Source organism: Myotis nattereri, assembly GCF_964212035.1.
Source record: "Myotis nattereri genome assembly, chromosome: 13".
In the NCBI taxonomy this organism is placed as follows: Eukaryota; Metazoa; Chordata; class Mammalia; order Chiroptera; family Vespertilionidae; genus Myotis; species Myotis nattereri.
The window spans coordinates 4,507,352-4,532,711 of record NC_138088.1 but is presented as its reverse complement, the minus strand read 5'-3'; the positions used below and the strand labels follow the sequence as shown (position 1 = coordinate 4,532,711).

The following is a 25,360-nucleotide window of genomic DNA, read 5'->3' as shown; positions in this document are numbered from 1 at the left end:
ACATTAATAATTACCATGGCAAATGTTCAGGACAAAGAGAGAATCTTAAAGGCTGCAAGAGAGAGACGGAAAGATACAAGGCATCTCCCATTAGATTATCAAATGATTTCTCAACAGAAACAAATCAGGCCAGAAAAGAATGGACGGAAATTTACAAAGTGATGCAAAGCAAAGGACTGAATCCAAGAATACGCTATCCAGCAAGGCTATCATTCAAAATTGAAGGCGAAATAAGAAGCTTCACAGACAAAAAAAGGTTAAGAGAGTTTATCACCACCAAGCCAGCAATGCAAGAAATGCTAAAGGGACTGGTGTAAAAAGAAGAAATAAAAAGCTAAGAAAGAAAACAGGCACAAAAAATAGAAATGGCTACAAACAAGTACCTTTCAATAATAACTTTAAACGTAAATGGACTAAATGCTCCAATCAAAGGAATCGAATGGCTGAATGGATTAAACAATATGACCCGTATATTTGCTGTCTACAAGAGACCCACCTCAGAATAAGGGACTCATATAGACTGAAAGTGAAGGGATGGAAAAATATCTTTAAGGCAAATGGAAATAAAAAAAAGCAGGGGTAGCAATACTTATATCAGAAAAAATAGACATCAAAGTGAAGGCCATAACAAGAGATAAGGAAGGCCTTCATAATACTAAAGGGATCGATATAACAAGAAGATATAACCCTGATTAACATATATGCGCCCAATGCAGGAGCACCAAAATACATAAAAAAACTCCTGGGAGATACCAAGGGAGAGATCGACAACAATACAATCATAGTAAGGGACTTTAATACACCACTGACATCACTGGATAAATCCTCTGGACAAACAATCAGCAAAGAAACAGCAATCCTAAATGACTCACTAGATCAGATGGAATTAATTGACATCTTCAGAACATTTCACCCTAAACCCACAGAATATACATTCTTCTCAAGTGCACAAGGGTCATTTTCAAAGATAAACCATATATTGGGTCACAGGCAAAGTCTCTTCAAATTCAAGAAGATTGAAATCATACCAAGCATCTTCTCAGACCATGAGGGCATAATATTAGAAATAAACTACAATAAAAACAACCCAAAATACTCAAACACTTGGAAGCTGAATACCATGTTATTAAATATTGATTGGGTTACCAATGAGATCAAAGAAGAAATTAAAAACATCCTGGAAACTAATGACAACGAAAACAGAACAATCCAAAACCTATGGGACACAATGAAAGCAGTCCTGAGAAGGAAGTGTATAGCTCTACCGGCCTATCTCAAAAAACAAGAAAAAATGGTAGTAAATCATCTAACTCTACATCTCAAAGAATTAGAAAGAGAGCAACAAGAAAACCCCAGAGTGAGCAGAAGGAAGGAGATAATAAAGATTAGAGCAGAAATAAATGACATAGAGACCAAAAAAACAATACAGAAAATCAATGAAACCAAGAGCTGGTTCTTTGAAAGGATAAACAAGATTGACGAACCTCTAGCCAGGCTCACCAAGAAGCAAAGAGAGAGGACCCAAATAAACAAAATCAGAAACGATAGAGGCGAAATAACAACAGACCCCACAGAAATACAAATGATTGTTAAAAAATACTATGGACAGCTCTACTCCAACAAACTAGACAACCTGGAGGAAATGGACAAATTCCTAGAAAAATACAACATTCCAAAACTCAATCAAATCAGGAAGAATCTAAAAATCTCAATAGGCCAATAACTATGGAAGAAATTGAAGCAGTCATCAAAAAGCTTCCAGCAAACAAAAGCCCAGGACCAGACAGCTTCACAGGGGAGTTTTACCAAACATTCAAGGAAGAGCTAAAACCTATCCTCCTCAGACTACTACAAAAAATTCAAGAGGAAGGAACACTTCCAACCTCATTCTATGAAGCCAGCATCACTCTAATACCAAAACCAGGCAAAGACAACACAATGAAAGAGAATTACAGGCCAATATCCCTCATGAACATAGATGCCAAAATCCTCAACAAAATCTTAGCAAATCGGATCCATCAGTACATCAGAAAGATCATACACCATGACCAAGTAGGATTTATCCCAGGGATGCAAGGATGGTACAATATCCACAAATCAATAAACGTGATACATCACATAAACAAATTGAAAGAAAAAAACCACAAGGTCGTATCAATTGATGCAGAAAAAGCAGTTGACAAAATCCAACACCCATTTCTGATAAAAACTCTTAGCAAGCTGGGAGTAGAAGGATCATACCTCAACATAATAAAAGCCATATATGACAGGCCCACAGCCAACATCATACTCAATGGACAAAAACTAACACCATTTCCCCTAAAAACAGGAACAAGACAGGGATGCCCACTCTCACCACTCCTGTTCGACAAAGTATTGGAAGTATTAGCCATTGCAATTAGACAAGAAGAAATAAAAGGCATCCAAATTGGAAAAGAGGAAGTAAAACCGTCCTTATTTGGAGATGACATGATATTATACATACAAAACCCTAGAGACTCCATCAAAAAACTACTAGACTTAATACATGAATTTGGCAATGTAGCAGGATACAAAATTAACCCCAGGAAATCTGAGGCATTTCTATACACCAATAGTGAACTTTCAGAAAGAGAGACTAAAAAAACAATCCCATTTACCGTCGCACCAAAAAAATTAAGCTACATAGGAATAAACTTAACTAAAGAGGTAAAAGACCTCTACTCAGAAAACTACAGGACGTTGAAAAAAGATATAGAGGAAGACATAAACAGATGGAAGGACATACGATGTTCTTGGATTGGTAGAATCAACATCATTAAAATGTCCATACTACCCAAAGCAATCTATAAATTCAATGCACTTCCCGCTAAAATACCAATGGCATATTTCACAGATCTAGAACGAACTCTCTAAAAATTCATCTGGAATAAAAAAAGACCCTGAATAGCTGCAGCAATCCTGAGAAAGAAGAACAAAGTAGGTGGGATCACAATGCCAGATATCAAGCTGTATTACAAAGCCACTGTTCTCAAAACTGCCTGGTACTGGCACAAGAACAGACATAAAGATCAATGGAATAGAATAGAGAGCCCAGAAATCGACCCGAACCAATATGCTCAATTAATATTTGACAAAGGAGGCGAGAACATACAATGGAGTCAAGACAGTCTCTTCAAAAAATGGTGTTGAGAAAACTGGACAGATACATGCAAAAAAATGAAACTAGAACACCAGCTTACACCATACACAAAAATAAATTCAAAATGAATAAAGGACTTAAATGTAAGACGGAAAACCATAAAAATACTAGAGGAATCCACAGTCAACAAAATCTCAGACATATGCCGAAGCAATTTTTTCACTGATATAGCTCCTAGGGCATTGGAAACTAAAGAGAAAATAAACAAATGGGACTACATCAAAATAAAAAGCTTCTGCACAGCAAAAGATACCATCAACAAAACAACAAGAAAGCCCACTGAATGGGAGAACATATTTGCCAATGTTATCACCGAAAAGGGTTTAATCTCCAAAATTTATAGGGAACTCATACAACTTAACAAAAGGAAGATAAACAATCCAATAAAAAAAATGGGCAAAGGACCTAAATAGACACTTTTCAAAACAGGACATTCAGAAAGCCATGGGACATATGAAAACTTGCTCAAAGTCACTAATCATCCGAGAAATGCAAATGAAAACAACAATGAGGTACCATCTCACACCCGTCAGAATGGCTATCATCAACAAATCAACAAACGACAAGTGCTGGAGAGGATGTGGAGAAAAAGGAACACTCGTGCACTGCTGGTGGGAATGCAGACTGGTGCAGCCACTATGGGAGACAGTATGGAGTTTCCTCAAAAAGTTAAAAGTGGAACTCCCATTTGACCCTGTGATCCCACTTCTAGGAATATATCCCAAGAAAACAGAAACACCAATCAGAAAGGATATATGCACCCCTTTGTTCATAACAGTGCAATTTACAATAGCTAAGATTTAGAAACAGCCTAAGTGCCCATCAGCACAGTGGTTCATCTACACAATACTACCTGCTATAAAAAAAAAAAGAACTCTAACAATTAGCATCAGCATGGGTGGACCTAGAGAGTATTATGCTGAGCGAAATAAGCCGGTAGGAGAAAGATAAATATCATATGATCTCACTCATTTGTGGAATATAATAAACAACAACAACATAAACTGGTGAATAAAAATAGATCCAGAGACACAGAAGTATCAAGCAGACTGTCAAACCTCAGAGGGAAAAAAGAGGGTGGAAGGGTGGTGGTAAAAGATCAACCAAAGGACTTGTATGCATGCATATATGCATAACCAATGGACTCAGACACTAGCAGGGTGAGGGCCTGTGCTGGGAGTTGGGAGTGTCCAGGGAGAGGTCAGTGGTGGAAAAAGGAGACATTTGCAATACTTTAAATGATAAAGAATTTAAATTAAAAAAAAATAAGTAAAAGCCAAGGATAAATTCCTCAAGAGAAACCAAACCTCCCGGCACCTTGATCTTGCATTTCCAACCTTCAGAACCGTAGTCTTTCATTGACATTTCTTAATATATATATATATTTATAAAAATGTATATGTTATAATAGTTTATAATTCCTATTTGATTTCCTTTTAAACACATGCAAGAATGTACTTTTTAGTGTTCAAAGTATTTGTTTACTATATTTTTATTGATTTTGTAATATGCTGTTACAACATTTCTAAATTATAATATTTAAGGCTGCCATGATATGGGAAACAGTAGTCTGAATGCTCAGTTCTAAGATCAGAGAAAAATCTCTCTCTGGGCTTCTATCTGGAAGATTCTGTGCAGAAGAATTAACACGGTAATTGGCAACACTCTTGTAATACAACCAGCAATGGGTTTTGTAGGGATGACTCATATTATGTTTTTCAATAAAGACTATAACAACTTTCTATATACATTTACATATTGCTAATTTATTCATTAATAATAATACAAAACATTATTTAAGTATGTGAGACGTATGTAACATTTTTTATCTAAGAAGTAGACTCTGAAACAGAATTCTTCAATAGATTACAATGCATACTTTCTGTAGGTTGTATATATTTAGGACTTACCTAAAGAATACGTTCTTGAATAATATAGAAGTAGGAACAAAGGGACTCCTCAAAAATAAATTCCTGAGGATAATCCTAGAAGAAGGGTCATGTTTGCTATGTTAGTTTTTCAAAGCAGGGAGAAAAGTGATTATAACCTAGGAGTTAAAGATGAAATAAATCTAAAATAGGAAAGGCAGGTGTAAATTCCCTTCACCCAGCTTGACTTTTCTCATTCAGACTCAGTCTTCCTTTCTGTGTAACCCTTTGCATTTGATCAATTCTTTCCTTCTCTTTGTTCAGGAAAAGGTCAGCAGGAAGGTGCCTCTACCACAGAAGACCTGAATTCCTGGACGCATTTGCCCTCATCCAGTCAGGAAACGGCACATAGATCAGTGACTAATGAGGTAAAACTAGAAAAAGAGGCACCTCTGATAATTAATTGTGGCTGGTACCCCAAATCACTGACTAAGCTCGCTAAGAAATGGGTTTAAAAGAGTGAGACTTTTTCAAACTCTAAAGAAAACTCTTTTAGATGCTGTCCTGGAAATTTTAATTATTTGGGTATCTATTTCATTTTGTTAGTAACAGATACAAAATAAATTTCGCATAAAATTTGAAGCAATTTTAAATATATGATGATGAAATTTTAATTGATAGAGAAAGTGTGGTACAGTGTCTCCAATCTATGGTGGTAAAAAATCTGGGGCAAAAACTCTCACCTTGATATATTACCTTCCTTGTGGAGATACCACCAGGTTTAGAGTAAAAATAGGAAAATTTTCATCTTGTGGGTGCCTTGCAATTTTCTCTTCCCTCACTCATCTACTGGAGCTTTAGGACTTCCATCATGGTGCGGTCCTCATAGTCACTTCTTGTAAATTCCAGCATGAATAGAGATAAAAATCAGTATCAAGAATAAGCACTGCTTCCCTTACTTTCCAATTGACTGCCACCTCCACTCAGGGATGACAGTTGTGCTGCTTCTTTGAAAAACAACTTCGAAGATTGGTAGATTTTTGTGTGACATGTCAGGTGGCCTTATCAATGGCACCAGTGCATCTCTGACCAGCAGTGTCTGACTCTTAGTGTGCTGCTGGGCTGTCAGCCCACTGTTGATACTTTTCTCTGATCTGAATGGCAATTTGGAAGTGAATAATTTCACAGAATATCCTGAGTAGATCCGTTGTATAACTGCAATCTACAACTGAGTATATTTTATTCATTCATTCATTCATTCATTCATTCATTCATTCTTTTTACTTGACTTATCTAAAGTGAGTTTTGATATACTTTAAAGTTTCATTTTAATAAAGAGATCTTAGTACACTTCTGCATGGCTTTCAGAGTATGTTGGGAAAATCAGCTGATTTTTTTAAAATCAGAATTTATTTGCTTTTTTAATATTTCACAAAACATGAAATAGCCACTTGATGGCCTTTCAATTGTGATGATGTTCCTAGGAATTGTTTAGATGTGTAGATGCTAAATTTGGAAGGTAGACTAAGATTTTTTATTTATTTTAGAGTGAAGAAACTAAGTCCTAGAGAGAACTGAAATGATTCATCTGTGACATACAGCTCTTCATTATGGAGAAAAGCCTAGAAACCAGGCTACTATCTTATAGAATGATCTTGTTTTCATAAAATCCTTGGCATATGCAGTGCAGAAAAGCTAACTTAGCCTGCTCAGAAACATTTGTCTAGTCTAGCCTTTTCTCTAATTTGACATTAATTTGATTTGGTGAACAATCTATGAGAAGATCTGGCATCTTGTGCCTTCTTGACGTTGTTATTAGCCAAGTCACATGTCATTCATCAGACGTATTAGAGTCCTAATGAGCCTTCAGTCTGAACTGCAGCCATCTAGAGCAGTTTGCTTCTTTGATAAATGTACTCAAGTTGATTTGAAGCATGACTTGAAATAAGTCTCGGGTTTAAATTGTGCTAGCACTTCTTACTCAGGTAATGTCACTTTCTTTGAGTAAATGAGTTGTATGCAAATGCCTTTTTAAATGTGCTGTGCTAGAGATAGGAGGGATCCTGTTGATGTGATAGCAACCACCTCACTTATCCTCTATCTCATCGCATTCACAATCTCCACATTTCTGTTTTAATTATTCAGAAATTAATTTTTAGGGATTTGTTTTATGAACTATTAATAAACTAGTTTTCAGGACTAAGTTAACTCTATAGAACTCATTTAATTTATTAGTCACCCATATAGTTTAATGAAAAGAAATCTTTGGGAAACATTTTTCCTTGATATTTTAAAGTAAAATGAAGAAAATACACAAAACAACACTAAGAAAAGAGAGCTGTTGTAACTATAGTAATAGCAGATAAAGAGACAAAAGCAAAAAGCATTAGGCATTACGAGGTCACTATGTAATACTGGAAGGGTTAGTTCACAAGGAAGATATAAAACTCTAAATTTATAAACACCTAATTACAGCTTCAGGATATATAAATTAATATTTAACAGAACTACAAGGAGAAATAATAACTTTACTAGGATAGTAGACCATTTAAAAATATGTCCTATCAATAGATTAGACAATTAGTTAAGAGTGTAGAAATTACCAAAAAACAATTAGCAAGCTAGGTATAATAAACATAAATAGAACTAGTTTTTAAAATTAAAGAACACACATTCTTTTTAAGCATACAAAATTTATCAGGTATCAAATCAAAATTATCTCTCAGCAAATGTCAAATAATCTTATAGTACTGACTGTGGTCTCTGACATAAAGAAACTCAGTAAGAAGTCAACCACAAAAGGGTAAAATGTACATTTAAAATTTAAAGAGACATACTTCTAAACTCATGGGTCAAAGAAGAAATTACAAAGGATTTATAAACTATTTAGACTAGAATAAATACAAAATTATAGGAAAACTTGTTTGCTCATTCATTATGCAGTGGTTAGCAAATATAATGGTATAATCTATATCATTACATTTACAATGGCACCAGCCAGTAAGTATATAGGAGTAAATATAAGGAAAGTTGAGAATTGCTGTTGAGAATGTCATAAAATATTATAATAGCTATATCATATAATGGATAATAAGACTTAATATAATAAAGATAATAGGTATCCTCAATTTAAACAATAATTTCATAATTTCAAAGCTTGTGTTGTGTGTTTGTTTGTGTGCATGTGATTTGATTGGCTGATTTAAAAACTTGGAAAAACATAAGACCAAGATTAGGTAAGACAGTATTAAGTAAGAAAGGAAACGTGTGTATATGGTAGGAATGCTGGGTAGTTGTTTATATCTTTCCATTAATGTGCTTAGTTTTAAAATCTCTTTTGTTGGGTTCATGTTCTGGAATGATGGTTGTATTTATGCCCACAAGAGGTATTCCAGGACTAGGAAGTTTTATGGAATCAATCAAAACACAGACACCTGCAAGAGGGGAAAAGATTAATATGTTTTACAAAAATAAAAGTCACCAAATAACACTTCAAAAAGATGAAAAGACAGAACACAGGCTGTGGCTGGATATGCTGCATGAGAAATAGAGAGACATGAGGTGAGGGTGGGAAATTAGGCAGCGTCCGTACCAGGGAAGGCTGCCCGGGAAGCTGGGCCTGGTCCTTCTGCTCAGGATGCTTCTTTGCGTTGCCCTCCCTAGTATTTTTTAGGTACATGGCTATTGTGTATCACCATACTCTGTCACTGCATTAACACTTATCACCAGCTGTAATTTTACATGCTTGCTTGTGTATTTCCTCTCTCCCCATGGGAATACGTAGCTCCACGGGGCAGGACACAAGCCTCTGTTGTTCAGTGTTTCATCGGGAGCATTTAGAACAGTGTATTCACATCATAGGCCCCCAGAAAAGAATTGTCAAATGAATAGATTAATTGAAACAGAATTAAGAGCCAAAATATTGATTACTGAATCTTAATTTTAATGATGTTTCCCCTTCCATTATATTCAGCTCTGTTTACTGGTGGGCTAGGTACTATACCGGAGGCTGCGAATGCTACAAGTGGCCTAAGGGCCATCAGGCAGTACTAACTCTCATGGCAGAGACATGCTTAGAATTACTGTATTAGATTACGCAAGTTCTAAAATAAAGATAAATACATTGTTGGGAATTTTATATTTACAATAAACTCAACACTCATTGTAAGAATTTCTGGGCTGAAGTCATAATCTTTTTTTTTTTTTTTTTTTAAGAAAAATGAAGCTTAACCCTGGCTAGTGTGGCTCAGTTGGTTGAGCATCAGCCCGTGCACCCAGAGGTTGCTGGTTTAATTCTTCATCAGGGCACTTGCCCAGGTTGTGGGCGGTGTTGTTCAGGAGGCAGCTGATTGATGTTTCTCTCTCCTTGTTTCTCTCTCTCCCCTTCTCTCTCTCTCTCTAAAAAATCAATGAAAAAACGCTATTTAAAAAGAAAGAAAAGAAATACAAACTTATTTTTACTTACTTTGGAAAATAACTTGGGTGATTCAATAAAAATCACTTGTATATGCATAGTACTCTATAGTCTGTCTTGACAGATTGGAAAATATTTACTAGGGAGAGACACATTTCAAGTGATTTTCTAGGAGTAAAAATCATGTGATTATGGTTTGATTCTATTATTTAAGATCTTATTTTTAAAAATATTAAAAAAAATTAAATTATAATTGACATACAATGTTAAAATAGTTTTCAGGTGTACAACATAGTGATTAGACATTTATATACCTCACAAAGTGATCACCATGGTGTCACCATCTGACACCATGCATAGTTATTACTATACTAGAGGCCCGGTGCACAAAAATTTGTGCACTCGGGGGTTGTCCCTCAGCCCAGCCTGCGCCCATTCACAGTCCAGGACCCCTTGGGGGATGTCCACCTGTCGACTCAGGCCCACTCCCTAGGGGATCAGGCCTAAGCTTGCAGTCAGACATCCTTCTAGCAGCCAGGGAGCCCTTGGGGATATCCGACTAAAGGCTTAGGCCCCCAAGGGATCAGGTCTTAACCGTTAGTTGAACATTCTTAGTGCTTCCACGGAGGTGGGAGAGGCTCCTGGCACCACCACTGCGCTGGCCAGCCATGAGCCAGTTTCTGGCTGAGTGGCACTCCCCATATGGAAGTGCACTGGCCACCAGGAGGCAGCTCCTGCATTGAGCATCTGCCCCCTGGTGGCAGTGCGCATGATAGCAACCGGTCATTCTGCTGTTCAGTCAATGTGCATATTAGCCTTTTATTATTATTAGTAGTAGCCCGGTGCACAAAATTGGTGCACTGGGGTGGGCGGGGGGGGAAGGGGCCCCTCAGTCTGGCCTTCACCCTCTCCAATCTGAGACCCCTCAGGGAATGTCCAACTACCTGTTTGTGCCCACACTTTTAACAGATAACAGCTCCATTGTTGTTTCTTTCTTATGCTTAAAACCATTGGAATTAGTAGGTATTCAAAGTGTGTATACATTTTGGGGGGACACCCTGTATATCTCTAGTCAGTGGTGAAAGAAACCAACAGCAGATTTGGAACCCCCAGACAGGGAACCTCGATCACGCTATAGCCTCCCTACATGATGCTGAGGTTAATTAGGTATACACATGCTCAGTGCAAAAGTGAATAAAGAACAACATTGGTTGTAGGCGCAAAATTACAGGAGCCAAGAGATGCCATACTACCTTGTTAGGAAGTGCAATCATCATGAAGGTGTTTCGAGGCCAGATGTGCAGATAATTTGGTTCCATGGCAAACTGCAGAGCAATGTGTATATACCTGATTAGTGTGTTAATGCAATGCACCTATAAAACGGACTGTGCTTACCAGTATTTTATAATTTTCCCACAGGAACTTAAATCAGTGTTATATTCATAATGATATCTATTATTAAAAGTAGAAATAGTCTTAGGGCACCACGTCTCCCCACTTCACTTTCCACCTTCGTGGGCAGCAGGAGAATCAACGTTTTCTCTCATTAATTCAGAAAAGCACGTCCTGTCACCCGCTGCCTGGCAGGAGTGTGCTACCCCCCAAGCAAGCGAGGCTCAGTCAGGGCAGCCTTCCCTCATGGGTGCTGGCACCCAAAGTGCACATTCTTTCTCTACAGTCGCCCCGACTATCCCACTGTTTCACTGAGAGGACGGAATTCCTCTCTGCCTCTGGGTTCTTGATCTTGAACGCTGACCGATGGCACCTCAGCGAGGGCCGCCCGCGCCCACCAGGTGTGTCTGTCTGCATCTGCTCCCGCCTCAGCACCTGCATTAACCCCCCAGAGGTGATCTCGTAGCTGCACTGGCCTCCGTGGGAACAGGGCATCACCACTCCGCCCTCTCACTGTCATCTCACAGGCGCCCACCCTCAGCACCCAGAACACCCAGACACTCTCCAAAGGACGTGAGCGCATCTGAGGGGATGTGTGCACATCCTGTGGGGGGGGGTTAGGCATGCTGGGTTGATGGAAGTGCGGTGGAGAGGCGGGGGGAACTTGTGCACGCCTTGGTTTGCAACTGTTGCAGGCGTGGGAGGGTGACAGTGTGCTGGGGGATGTTCGCATGCCAGGGGGCATGTGCACACCTGAGGCCTCTGGCTTTGCAGATCCACAAACCCCCATGGTGGGGCCAGGAGGACGTCAGTCTGGCCCGCCATGGTGGCTGTCCCTGCGATCCTGCACCTTCTGGGCCAGGAGGCGGATCTTGCACAGCCACTCCTTGGTGCTGAGGGCCTGCAGGTGCTACTTCAGCACAGCCTGCAGGCTCTGCTTGGCGCGCTCACAGCTGTCACCACCGCCATGTGGGGAGTACAGGCTGCCCTCCGCTGGCCTGCCTCCCCTGTCCAGAGGCTCTCTGCACTGAGCACCTGCCCAGAGTGACTGGGGCTGGGCGGAAACCAGGCGTCCTGCCCTGCCCAACCCCGGCCGATCCGCCCCTGTGCGAGCTGTCGCCCCTCCAGGAAGGGTCACGGATCTGGTCCCGGGACCGCGGACAGTCTCAAGTGCTGCCCCCCACCCGGCAGGGTCACAGATCCATGTCTTGGTCCCATGGACAGCCTCAAGCACTGCCCCCTGCCTGGCAGGGTCATGGATCCGGGTCCCGGGGCCACGGATAGTCTCAAGAGCTGCCCCTCGCCTGGCAGGGTCACAGATCCGTGTCTTGTTCCCGTGGACAGCCTCAAGCGCTGCCCCCCGCCCGCCAGGTCATGGATCTGGGTCCTGGGACCGCGGACAGCCTCAAGCACTGCCCCCTGCCCGCCAGGTCACGGATCAGGGTCCCACACAGTGGACAGCCTCAAGCACTGCCCCCGCCCAGCAGGGTCACAGATCCGGGTCCCAGACCGCGGACAGCCTCAAGCACTACCCCCCGCCCAGCAGGGTCACAGATCCGGGTCCTGGACCATGGACAGCTTTTCCCACTGCCGCCTGCCTTCAGTATGCAAATTAGCTGCCATCTTGTTGCTTCAGGGTGGGGGTCCCCACTGGGGTGTCTGGGTAAGGGGATGATGGCTGTTTTCAGGCTGGTGGGCAACTGAGGCTCCCAACCACTCCTTTTTTTCTTTTTCCTTTTTTATTCTAGAATTTATTTACCTTCTATGGCTGTCACTGGAGCTGAGAGCTGGTTTTAGCTCTGAGGCCCAGCTGCAGCTCTGAGACCTCAGCTGCTGAAAGCAGGGATCTGGATTTGTTTGGGTTCTATAATTGTAACACTGTTGCGGTCCTGCTGGCTGAAGCACTGCTGGCTGAAAGCAGGTTTCTGGGGAATGTTTACCTTCTATATTTGCAACAATGTTTCTTAGAGTTGCAGCTCAGAGGCCGGCAGCAGCAGGCGGGGAACCTTGGCTTCCTCCATCACTGGAGCAAGCAAGCCTCCTGTTCGCTTCAGTGCCTGGCTGCCGGCCGCCATCTTGGTTGGCAGTTAATTTGCATATTGCCCTGATTAGCCAATAAGAAGGGTAGCGAAGTTATGGCTAATTACCATGTTTCTCTTTTATTATATAGGATATAGGATGTCCCTATTTCCCCCCTTTTTCCCCCTCTACCCAGCTCTTGCCCCCCACGTCTCTCTGGCCATCACCATACTGTTGTCTGTGCCCATGGGTTGTGCATATATTTTCTTTGGCTAATCCCTTCTTTAAATTCACTTCTTTAAATTTGTATTTTAAGATAAGTGCTTATAACTGCACTATTATATATTTTCTATTATATCATTTAGAATTAAGATATTTTTTAATTGAACCCTTGTAAATTTTAGCGCAATTTATTAAATTATGCTAGAAGCAATTAGGAGATTTTTCATGTAATGCAGATACATTTCAATTAATATTTTATTTTTAAATTTTTAATATTTTAATTTGAAATAATCTCATACATCTAAAAAAACTATAAAATATTACAGCATATTATATGTACCCTTCACCCAGTTTCTTAGGTGTTAATAATTTAAACATAACCATATACAACTAACAGAATTTGGAATATATTTTTCTTATGATCTCTTTAATGTTACTTAATCCATTTACTTTGTTTTTGTTAATCTTCACCCAAGGATATTTTTCCATTGAATTTTAGAGAGAGTGAAGGGAAAGGGAGAGACACATTGATTGGTTGCCTCCTGCACATGCTTTGATAGGGACTGGAGATCAAGCCAGCAACTGAGGTACATGCCCTTGACTGGAATTGAATCTGGGACCCTTCAATCCACGGGCTAATGCTCTATCCACTGAGCAAAACAGGCTGCAGCTTAATTCATTTACTTTTAATCTATATGTGTCTTTATATTTAAAGTGGGTTTTGTTTTTGATTCACCCTCATAATCTGTCCTTTAGTTGCTGCATTTATGCCACTGACTTTCAGAGTGCTTACTGATAGAGTAACTACCATATCAGGCAGCTTCTGAGTCTTCTAGGTCCCGCCCTGCCTTGCCTTTTTTCCTTCTTTTTTTCTAAGACATTTCAATTTATTTAAAAGAAGCCAATATACAGGATATAAAGGGTATGATATTTACAACAGTACAATAAATAGGTTGGTTTCCCAATAGGATCAGTAGTCTTTCAGTGAGTATTAACCCCTTTCCCCTTGATGCTCGACCCAGCTGGCAGACAAACAGCAACAGTGGGGTGGGATGGGACTGCAGGATAGAAAGTCTCCCTGAAGGGATTAAAAATCACGTAGATGCTAAAATGTTCACGAAGGGGTCTTGGGGGTGAGGGGTGCCTCTGCCTCATTCCTTTGAGGGCTTGGCAGCAGGAATGCTGAGGGATTTGCCCCAAACTAACACACGGCCCACCCTGAGCCTGTAAATCTTTCACCCATGGACTATTCCCTTCCTGAAAGAATCAGCCCTAATCCCTCAGCCAGGGACTGGAGGAGCCGCCCAGGCTGTGGGCACAGCCAGGACTGTGGACATTTCATGGCCTTTCCACTCCCACTCCAGCTGCCTAACAACTCTGCACTGCTCCCCTCGCCCACCTCCCCCGTCACTCCATCAGGACGCCGTGCACAGGAGGGGACACTGGTTTTTCCATGCACATTGGGAACTGGCTGTTTCTGTTTTCTGGAATGAAAAGGTTCCTGTGGGTTGGGTAAGGTCTCTGCTTGGCAAGAAGTTCTGTAACAGAGCCACTGAGCACACCCACCTCCTCTGGGCATGGAGCAGCTCCGGCCCTCAGAGCTCATCTCTCCAGCAAAACTGAATGGAAGACCGTGTATACCCTCTGTCCCTCACCCTTCACATGCCCAGAACCATCAGTGTCACACTTCCTAATTCCTATCACTGTATTTTATTAGTTCCATACTGTTTTACTAATCATGAATCTAAACAGATTGGTTCAAAAGGAGATCCTTCTATTTTTAAAGTAGCTGGGGCTTCTGGGGGAAGGCCTTGCCTTGCAGCCTGGACCCGCTGATGAGCAGATCCCAGGCCCCAAGGCAAGACTCACTGCAGGGGCTTCTGGGGGTGGGCCTTGCCTTGCAGCCTGGACCCGCTGATGGGTGGATCCCGGGCACCAAGACAAGACCTGCTGCTGGGGGCGGGCCTTGCCTTGCAGCCAGGACTCGCTAATGGGCGGTTCCCGGGCCTCAAGGCAAGACCTGCTGCTGGGGGCGGGCCTTGCCTTGAAGTGCTGGCCTGCTGATGGGCGGTTCCCAGGCCGCAAGGCAAGACCGGCTGCTGAGGCTTCTGGGGGCAGTCCCCACTGGGGTGCCTGGCCAGTCTGGGTGAGGGGCTGAGGGCTGTTTTTAGGCTGCCCGCACCCCCTTTAGGGTGGGGGTCCCCACTGGGGTGCCTGGCCAGTCTGGGTGAGGGGCTGATGGCTGTTTATAGGCTGCCTTCACCCCCTTTAGGGTGGGGGTCCCCACTGGGGTGCCTTGCCAGCCTGGATGAGGGACTGAGGGCCGTTTTCAGGCTGGCGGGTGACTGAAGCTCCCAACCTCTCCTTTTTTTCTTTTTTCTTTTTTATTCTAGTATTTATTTACCTTCTATGGCTGTCATGAGTGAGAGCTGGCTTTAGCTCTGAGGCCGGCTCCAGCTTGAGGCCTCGGCTGCTGAAAGCAGGTTATCTGGGCTTTGTTTAGCTTCTATAATTGAAACTCTGTTGCCATCACTGGCACTCTAAACTCTGAGCCCACTGACAGCTGAAAGAAGCTAGCTGGGCTTTGTTTAGCTTCTATAATTCCAACATTGTTGCATCCGGAGCTCAGAGCTGGGCTGCTGCAGGCCGGGAACGTTGGCTTCCTCCGTCACTGGAGCAAGCAAGCCTCCTGTTAGCTTCAGTGCCTGGCTGCCGGCCGCCATCTTGGTTGGCAGTTAATTTGCATATCCTGCTGATTAGCCAATGGGAAGCATTCGGAGGTATGGTCAATTTGTATCTTTCTCTTTTATTAGTGTAGATTACTGACTGTATATCCTGTGCTATACTTTTCACTCCTGACTGTTCGTATAAAAGTCAATTTGTACTTCTTGTTGTATTTTAAGAAGCTACAGAAGTCATATTTTGAAACTACATGTTTTTGAAATCTTAGCCATAATTTTGTATTCTTTCTTATTCCTATAGGTTTTTGCAAATCAAATTAACTTAGATAAGGTACTATTCTCTTTTTCGGATTACAAACATAGTGATTTCGTGGATCTTTTTCAAGAATCTACAGAAAGGTATGACTAATGAGCTTATTTAGTTTTCTGTTTATGCCTGTTAATAGCTATAACTCCTCTGATTGGAGATAATGAATCATGGCTCTCAAATGTTTGGTATATTTCAAGATATAGCTCTTTGTAATAAGTACAAGCTGATTTGGCTAGAAATAGAATGTATTTACGATCTCATAAATATGGTATTAACACAAGAAAAAGATATGCCTACAGAATTTCATTTTTGTCATCTCAGCAATTCCACGGTTCCCAAGCTTTTGTAAATGTGTCTGGAGCTCCTGAGGGGCCACTGTACTTGAGGTAACGTAAAGCTTGGTGCACAGTGACATTTTATTAGAAATTATGGCTGGTTCTATAAAGAAAATAATATGCTAGAAACAGTGGGACTCATCTTGGTAAATTTTTTGTACTTTGTATGAAAAAAATTAAAGAATCAAGAGAAAAATAAATTTACATCAAGAAAAACAAAGAAACACTGGTAGCAGCTCTTATGCTCATAAAATGTTCAGATTTAGGTGTTATGTGAAAAACCAAACCAAATAAGAAACATTTTATTGAATCATACTTCCATAGAGATTGCTTAGTAATATAACCTATATTAACTGGGATAATACTATAATAATGTGTACAGTATAAATCTTTTATGTTCAACTTTCAGAAGTACATTAAATGAAAGAGATATTCTAATAGCATGTCCTAAGCAGTAGGTACTAATCCTATCTAATAAAAGAGAAACATGGTAATTGGCGTACGACCGCTACCCTTCCCATTGGCTAATCAGCGAGATATGCAAATTAACTGCCAGCCAAGATGGCGGCCAGCAGCCAGGCAGCTTGAAACTACATGAGGCTTGCTTGCTTCAGTGACGGAGGACTCCAATGTTCCCCACCTGCGCTGCCGGCCTCTGAGCTGGCAGTTTGAAACATAGTTACAAAAATAGAAGCTAAACAAAACCCCAGAAACCAGCTTTCAGCTAGCCGGGATCTCAGACCTGGAGTTGATACAGAGTTTCAATTGTAGAACCTAAACAAACCAGATACCTGCTTTCAGGATCAGAGGCCTAAGAGCTGGAGCCTCAGAGCTAAAGCTGGCCCGGAATAAAAAAAGAAAAAGAAAAAAAGCAGTTGGGAGCTTCAGCCAGCCTGAAAACAGCCCTCAGCTCCTCACCCAGACTGGCCAGGCACCCCAGTCGGGACCCCTACCCTGAAGGGTGTGTGACCAGCTGCAAACAGCCATCATCCCCTCATCCAGGCTGGCCAGGCACCCCAGTGGGGACCCCCACCTTGATCCAAGACACCCTTCAGGGCAAACCAGTCAGCCCCCACCCATGCACCAGGCCTCTATTCTATATAGTAAAAGGGTAATATGCTTCCCAGCACCGGGATCAGTGGAGCCGCGAGGTCTCCCGGCACCGGGATCAGCATGACAGGGGGCAGCGCCCAAACCTCCTGATCGCCCTGCGGCTCTGTGTGTGACAGTGGGCGGGGCCACAACCTCCCTATCAGCCCTGCTCTGTTCCTGACAGGGGAAGGCGCCCCAACCCCCTGATCGGCCCTGCTCTGTGCCTGATAGGGGGGAGCTCCCCGACCTCCTGATCGCCCTGCGATTCTGTGTGTGACAGGGTGCAGCGCCCCAACCCCCCCACCCACGGGCCCTGCTCTGTGTGTGACGGGGTAGAGCCATAACCTCCCCATCAGCCCTGCCCTGAGTGTGAGAGTGGCGGCGCCCCAACCCCCTGATCGGCCCTGCTCTGTGGGTGATAGGGGGTGGCACCCCAACCCCCCACCCCACAGGCCCTACTCTGTGTGTGATGGGGTAGAGCCATAACCTCCCCATCGGCCCTGCCCTTAGTGTGACAGTGGCGGTGCCCCAACCCCCTGATTGGCCCTGCTCTGTGGGTGATAGAGGGCGGCGCCCCAATCCCCTGATCCGCCCTGCTCTGTGCGTGACGGGGGGGGGGCTCCCCAACCCCCTGATGGGCCCTGCTTTGTGCATGACAGGGGGGAGCTCCCCAACCCCATGATGGGCCCTGCTCTGTGTGTGACAGGGGGGAGCTCCCCAACCCCCTGATCGGCCCTGCTCTGTGCGTGACGGGGGAGCTCCCCAACCCCCTGATCGGCCCTGCGCTGTACGTGATAGGGGGTGGCGCCACAACCTCCCCATTGACCCTGCCTTGAGTGTGACAGGGGGCGGTGCCCCAACCCCCCAATCAGCCCTACCCTGCAGCGTGACTGAGGGTGGCATTGCAACCTCCCAATCCACCCTGCTCTGTGCATGACAGGGGGCGGCACCCCAATTCCCAAATTGGCCCTGCTCTGAGCCTGTCCAGGGGCTGCACCTAGGGATTAGGCCTGCCCTCTGCCACCGGGGAGCAGGCCTAAGCCAGCAGGTCGTTATCTCCCGAGTGGTCCCAGATTGCGAGAGGGCACAGGCTGGGCTGAGGTGCCCCCCCGCCCCCCCCTGAGTGCACAAATTTTTGTACACCGGGCCTCTAGTCCTATAATAAATGCCTAATATGCTAAGTGTCCGTCTGGTCTTCTATTCAACCAATCAAAGTGTAATATGTTAAGGCTGCTCAACCGCTCGCTGTGATGTGCAATGACAAGCAGGGGCAGACAGTTGACCAGTCGACAAGTCACTATGTTGTGCACTGACCACCAAGGGGCAGATGTTTCAACCAGTATGTTAACTCACTGCTGGGATCCAGCCGATTGGGACTGAGCAAGATGGGACAGATGTGCCCTGGACCCCTCCCATCGTCCCTCCCTGGCTGGCCAACCTCCTGCGCCCCTCCCCGGCTCCAGTTGTGCACCGATGGGATCCCTCGGCCTGGTCTGCACCCTCTCTCAGTCTGGGAACCCTGGGGGGATGTTAGCCAGTTTTGGCCTGATCCTGCAGGCCAGGCTGAGGGACCCCACTGGTGCATGAATTTCATGCACCAGGCCTCTAGTGTAGGATATACAGTAATGAAAAATGTAAACTGATGAACAAAAATAGATCCAGAGACATAGAAGCATTGACAGACTGTCAAACCTCAGAGGGAATGCCTCAGAGGGGAGGGTGGGTGGTTGGGAAGAGATCAACTAATGAACTTGTATGCATATATGCATAACCAGTGGACATAGACAATAGGGGGATGGAGACCTGGGCTATTCGGTGTGGGCAGGCTGGGAGAAGTCAATGGGGGAAAACAGGGACATATGCAATACCTTCAATGATATAGAATAAAAAGATAAATAAATAACTTAAATTTTTTTTAAAAAAGAGGAGACAGGGACCGCATTGCCAACATGCTAAAGTTATGTGTCCAGGAAGGAGCCTTTGTTTATTCTGAAGTTTGTAGGCAGGTATAATTAAATTTTAGTGGGAATTTTTTTCTGTACATTAAAGATTAGACTCAGAAGTCAAATAATAGGAGGCTTCTGTTAAGTGGGTTGTGAGTGTAAGTACAGCAGGAGCCAAGCAGGTAGCACAAGAGAAGAAACTGAGTCACAGTGAGAAGTTGGGAAGCAAATGGAAATGAGTGTGGATTTATATTTGCAAAGTCAGTTAGAAATAGAGCAGTAGTTTAGATTGAGATAGAACCTTTGAAGGGTTTTCTATCTTTACAATGAGGGTGAATCAAGTATCCTTATAATATTAAAGAATTTGTAGGTATGGAGAGATTTTATATATATAAAACACACACACACACACACACACACACACACACATATATGTGAAATTTTAGAAAAACGTCTCATGAGACAGAAGGCATTGTACTTGAGAATGTGGAAGGATAACTTTTGAACAGGAAGAAAGGAAGGAGTAATGAAGAATGTTGATTCATCTAAGTACACTTTTTAAAAGTAAGTTGAAAGAGTTCTGGTTTTCTGGCCTGCATTTTCTAGAAGTGGCTGCATTTTTGCTACAGCAGAGGGTTAAGATCAGAACTACATGCAGGTGGTAGTTTAGGATTAGCTGCAGGGGAGGAATGGTAGAGAAAACCAGTGATATACCAGTGTTTTCCAAAGGGCTCTCTGTTGATATGAGAAAGCCGAGTGGCCCTAGTGCTGTCCTCCCACAGCCTAGGGAAGGAGGAAAGCAGGTGGGAGGTGGATAGATCCGAGGCAGCTGGTTTGCAAGCCAGGTAAAAGTTGGAGGAGATGGAATTTGTGATCAGACATTGGGATTTTGGAATTCTCTTTGGAAGTGGGCCAGCTCCAGGCGCTGACAATGGAATTAGATGGTGGAACAGAAATGTCGGTGAATGTCAATTAATAACTACTGTAGATTATCAGAGATTCTTAAATGGATAAGTTCTTTGATACCATGAACAAATATGTGCATTTATTTTCTAGTGAGAATGAACATGGTATGTGGACAGCCGATGACGCCTACCTCAGAGACAAGTGGATCAGCGATGATGAGCTTGCAGGGCCGTCGCACGCTGTACCCCCGACTGGGCATGGTATGACTGCACCCTGTTCTGTTGCAGGTTCTTGAGCAGGCTGGTTTCAGCGCCGTGCACAAAGGCTTTTCTAACACAAATGCAGGAGAGAGCTAGGCAGACCTTTTAAAATGGGAAAACATATTTTGGGGGATTTTCTTGCTGCACACTCCACATTCATAAGGGTGAATTTCTATTCTACCTTTAAATATTTTAATATATAAAACATGACATTAAAATGAGCTATTTTCAGAGAAACTAAGATGGCGGCATAGATAAACACCGGGAAATAGTCGCCTCACACAACAATTGAAAAATATCCCAAAGGACGGAGCAAACATCGTCCAGAACAACAGGAAGGCTGGCTGAGTGTAATTTCTACAACTAGAAGAAAAGAAAAGCACGCTGAGAGCCAGAGGAGCTGCGGAGGCTGAGTGCAGAGGTACGGCGGCGGCTCGCGCGCGCGGAAAGGGGGTGGCACCTGAGGACGCGGCTGTCTTTTTGAATCACAAGCTCCCGACTGCTCTGAACTCCGGTTCCGGGAAGTCTCTGGGGACCCAGGACTCATACGGGGAGAGGCTGCTCTGTCAGGCGGCAGCAGGCGAACTTGAGGGCGGATTTCCCTCAGAGGTGCTTGCAGCCGTTACTGGGACACTGAGACACGCGACTCCGGGCGCGGAGAATCAGCCATAGCTTCTTTCTCTGCCCTTTTGACTCCCTGAGACCCCGCCCCACCCAGGCTGCGGCAGAGGCTTTTGCATGTGAATGTACCTAACTACAGCCCAGCCAGGCAGACCCGGAACTTCCAAGAGAAGGCCCAAGGTCCCGCAGCAGCTTGCATTGCTTCACAGCTGAGCCTCTTCGTGGCTCCGGCTGTGTGGCTTCAGGCAGGGGCTGAATTAGCACCTCCTTATATCCAGGAGCCACTGTACCCAGTGGTCAGAGGGGGACCATTCTCCCACTTCAGACACAGCTGCTTCCCACAGCCAATTGGCCTGGAGGTCAATTCCTCCCAGTGATCCTACAACAACCAAGGCACCAAGAGTGCACCAAGAGTGTCCACCCCAGGTACCTTAGGAGGCTGAGCCACTGGGCCCTACAGGACACCTGGCACGCAGGGCCACTCTATCAACACAGGGAAGCAGCCAAAATGCGGAGACAAAGAAACAGGTCACAATTGGCAGAAATGGAGGAGGGCAGACGACTGGATATAGAGTTCAAGGCCACGTTTATAAGGTTTGTCAAGAATTTTATGGAAACCGCCGATAAATTTAATGAATCCCTCAAGGAGTATAGTGAGACCATGGAGGACATGAAAAAGGACCAACTAGAAATTAAGCATACACTGACTGAAATAAAGAATAATTTACAGAGATCCAACAGCAGACAAGAGGATCCCAAGAATCAAGTCAAAGATTTGAAATACAAAGAAACAAAAAATACCCAACCGAAAAAGAAAAAAGAAAAGAGATTCAAAAAATATGAAGATAGTGTAAGGAACCTCTGGGACAACTTCAAGCATACCAACATCAGAATTATAGGGGTACCAGAAGGAGAGAGAGGGCAAGATATTGAAAACCTTTTTGAAGAAATAATGACAGAAAACTTCCCCCACCTGGTGAAAGAAATGGACTTATAAGTCCAGGAAGCACAGAGAACCCCAAACAAAAGGAATCCAAAGAGGACCACACCAAGACACATCATAATTAAAATGCCAAGAGCAAAAGATAAAGAGAGAATCTTAAAAGCAGCAAGAGAAAGACAGTTACCTACAAGGGAGTACCCATCTGACTGTCAGCTGATTTCTCAACAGAAACCATGCAGGCCAGAAGAGAGTGGCAAGAAATATTCAAAGAGATGAATAGCAAGAACCTGCAACCAAGATTACTTTATCCAGCAAAGCTATCATTCAGAATGGAAGGTCAGATAAAGAGCTTCACGGATAAGAAAAAGCTAAAGGAGTTCATCACCACCAAACCAGCATTATATGAAATGCTGAAAGGTATTCTTTAAGAAGAGGAAGAAGAAAAAGGAACTCTTACCATTTGCCACAGCATGGATGGAACTGGAGAGCGGATAAATACCACAAGATCTCACTTATTTGTGCAATATAATGAACAACATAAACTGATGAACAAGGACTGATCCAGAGATGGAGAGGCTTTGATTGGACTGTCGGGCCTTGGAGGGAAGGTAGGGGAGGGTGGGGGCAAGGGGGAAAGATCAACCAAAGGACTTATATGCAAGCATATAGGCCTAACCAATGGACACGGACAACGGGGGGGTGAGGGGATGAGCGGGGGGGGGGGGGGTAGAGGGTACACATATGTAATATCTTAATCAATAAAAAATATTAAAATAAAAAAAATGAGCTATTTTCTTAAACTAGCAATTATAGATTTGTATAGACTTGAATACGACCTTCCTCATCCACCTAATGTTAATTTGTTGCATAGCATGTGCTTTGTAAATAAAATAATAATTTTGGATTACACATAATCACATATTGTGGATAATAAAGAAAATATAAGTACGTATAATAAAATAAAAATACTGAAGAATATTCCAAGTATTTTCTTTATGTATATATATATTTAAATATATATTAAGTATCAGAATTTACTTTTTTTTCTCTGCTGAATACCATTCCACTCCATGACTACACCAGTTTTATTAGCCATTCACGAGTTGAAGGACATTTGGGTTGATTTCAGGTTTTGGCAATTATGGATAAAAGCACTACAACATTCACATTCTGTTGGGCTCAGTGACACCACCAGTTTTACTGGTGCCATTACCTTGTGGAAAATGGCATGCCAGAGTGTTTACCTCAGTGGTTCTCAACCTTCTGGCCCTTTAAATACAGTTCCTCATGTTGTGACCCAACCATAAAATTATTTTCGTTGCTACTTCAGAACTGTAATGTTGCTACTGTTATGAATCGTGATGTAAATATCTGACATGCAGGATGGTCTTAGGCGACCCCTGTGAAAGGGTCGTTCAACCACCAAAGGGGTCGCGACCCACAGTTTGAGAACCGCTGGTTTACCTTAATGTCTGTTCTACCCTTTACTTTAGGTCTCCCCATTGTACCTGCACCTAAGAGAAGGTTCCTATCTAGGATCTGGTTCCCTCCTTAGCAATAGAGTGCTCTTGTTGTAATTCTGTTACGTGCACATTTGATTGGAGATGGGATTGGTATTCTCTGTTGTCCTTGTTCAGCCTTATCAGGGCATTCCTGGCATGGTGCCTTCTCAGTTATTCTGCCCTTTTTTCAGGTTTGGGGGAGGTGTTACTGTCTGAGTCTAAGATGCTTTCCTACCTTCTCTAACCCCAATGTAGGGGGTCAACCTGTGCTTTGAGGGTAATAGGGTTTGCTGCCTTTTTCCCATTGTCTTATGCTTTGGATCCCTAGGGACTATAGGGGGAAAGTACTTGGGTAGGGCTTTATGCCTTTCCTGCAGAAGTGGCTGCTCCACTGTACAAGCTTGCACCGGAGAGAGGATTTATTGAGTTCTTTGCCTTATCTCCAGGTTTTCTCCTGAGCTTCTGATGAGGTCATTACATGCATTATCTTTTGTTTTTCCCCTTTTCTTATTTTTATTAATTTATGTACACCTGTCTTTGTCCTATAAAGAAGTTAATTTTAACTATATACCATATTTATTGCAGTGTTTGATTAATTCTTAGTTCTATAATCATGTGCTTTTGACATCTAATTTATCTTTTACCTCATTCTCTTGTTTCATCTAATTTTGTCCTGTTATTTAAAACTGGAGGCCCGGTGCATGAAATTCGTGCATGGGAGGGGGGTGTCCCTTAGCCCGGCCTGCACCCTCTCCAATCTGGGACCCCTCAGGGGATGTCCGACTGCCGAGTTAGGCCCGATCCCTGCAGGACGTCCCAGCAGTTGGACATCCCTCTCACAATCTGGGACTGCTGGCTCCTATTCACTCACCTACCTGCCTGTCTGATTGCCCCCTAACCACTCCCCTGCTGGCCTGATTGTTGCCTAACTGCTTCCCTGCCAGCCTGATCACTCACAACTGCCCTCCCCTGTAGACCTGGTTTTCCCCAACTGCCCTCCCCTGCCAACCCAATCACCCCCAACTGTCCTCTCCCGTTGGCCTGTTCACTCATAACTGCTTTCACCTGCTAGCCTGATCGCCCACAACTGCCCTCTCCTGCCGGCCATCTTGCGGCAGTCATCTTGTGACAACATGAGGGTGGTTATCTTGTGACCACGTGAGGGCAGCCATCTTGCTCAAGGGCGTCGTGCGAGGGTGTGATGCCACCTAGGCTTTTATTATATAGGATAATTAACATTCTTATTATTTCTTCCTAAGATGGTAGAGCTACCATTTAGTTTATGTTCCATTCAGGGTGGATTGAAAAGTTTTGCATACCATATTGCATTACTCATTTTCCCTCACATCTCATATTTTATTTTCATCTTGTTCACAACATGTATAGCTCTACATTTATTTGATTTTTATAATTGAGCATGAATGAATTCTTCTAGACTCTCATTCCATAAAACTTGAAACTAAAATCTATCTTTATAAACTATACGATGAGAGTTGGATTTTGCTTGAGGACAGTGACAAGTGTGTACAGGGTTAGAGAAAGGATGTGGTTGGATTGTTGTGTGGCATATATTGTAGCTCAGTCTACACAACATCACCTACACCTTCCTCCTAGTGTACCTCACTGTATGGTTCAGGCAGAAAAACTAAAAATGACATTTCTCAGACATGG

General features: G+C 43.2%; 1 protein-coding gene across 1 annotated transcript in view; it reads left to right on the top strand.

Annotated features, from left to right (window-relative positions):
• FRMPD2 (FERM and PDZ domain containing 2) overlaps window positions 1-20,719 on the top strand; it is a gene marked incomplete at both ends in the record, with an annotated part of 157,706 nt that extends 136,987 nt beyond the window's left edge. Inside the window, 1 exon segment of the mRNA XM_081105184.1 lies at window positions 20,651-20,719. Within this exon segment, the coding sequence (XP_080961310.1) occupies window positions 20,651-20,719 (69 nt within the window).
• Window positions 20,720-25,360: the final 4,641 nt, after the last annotated feature.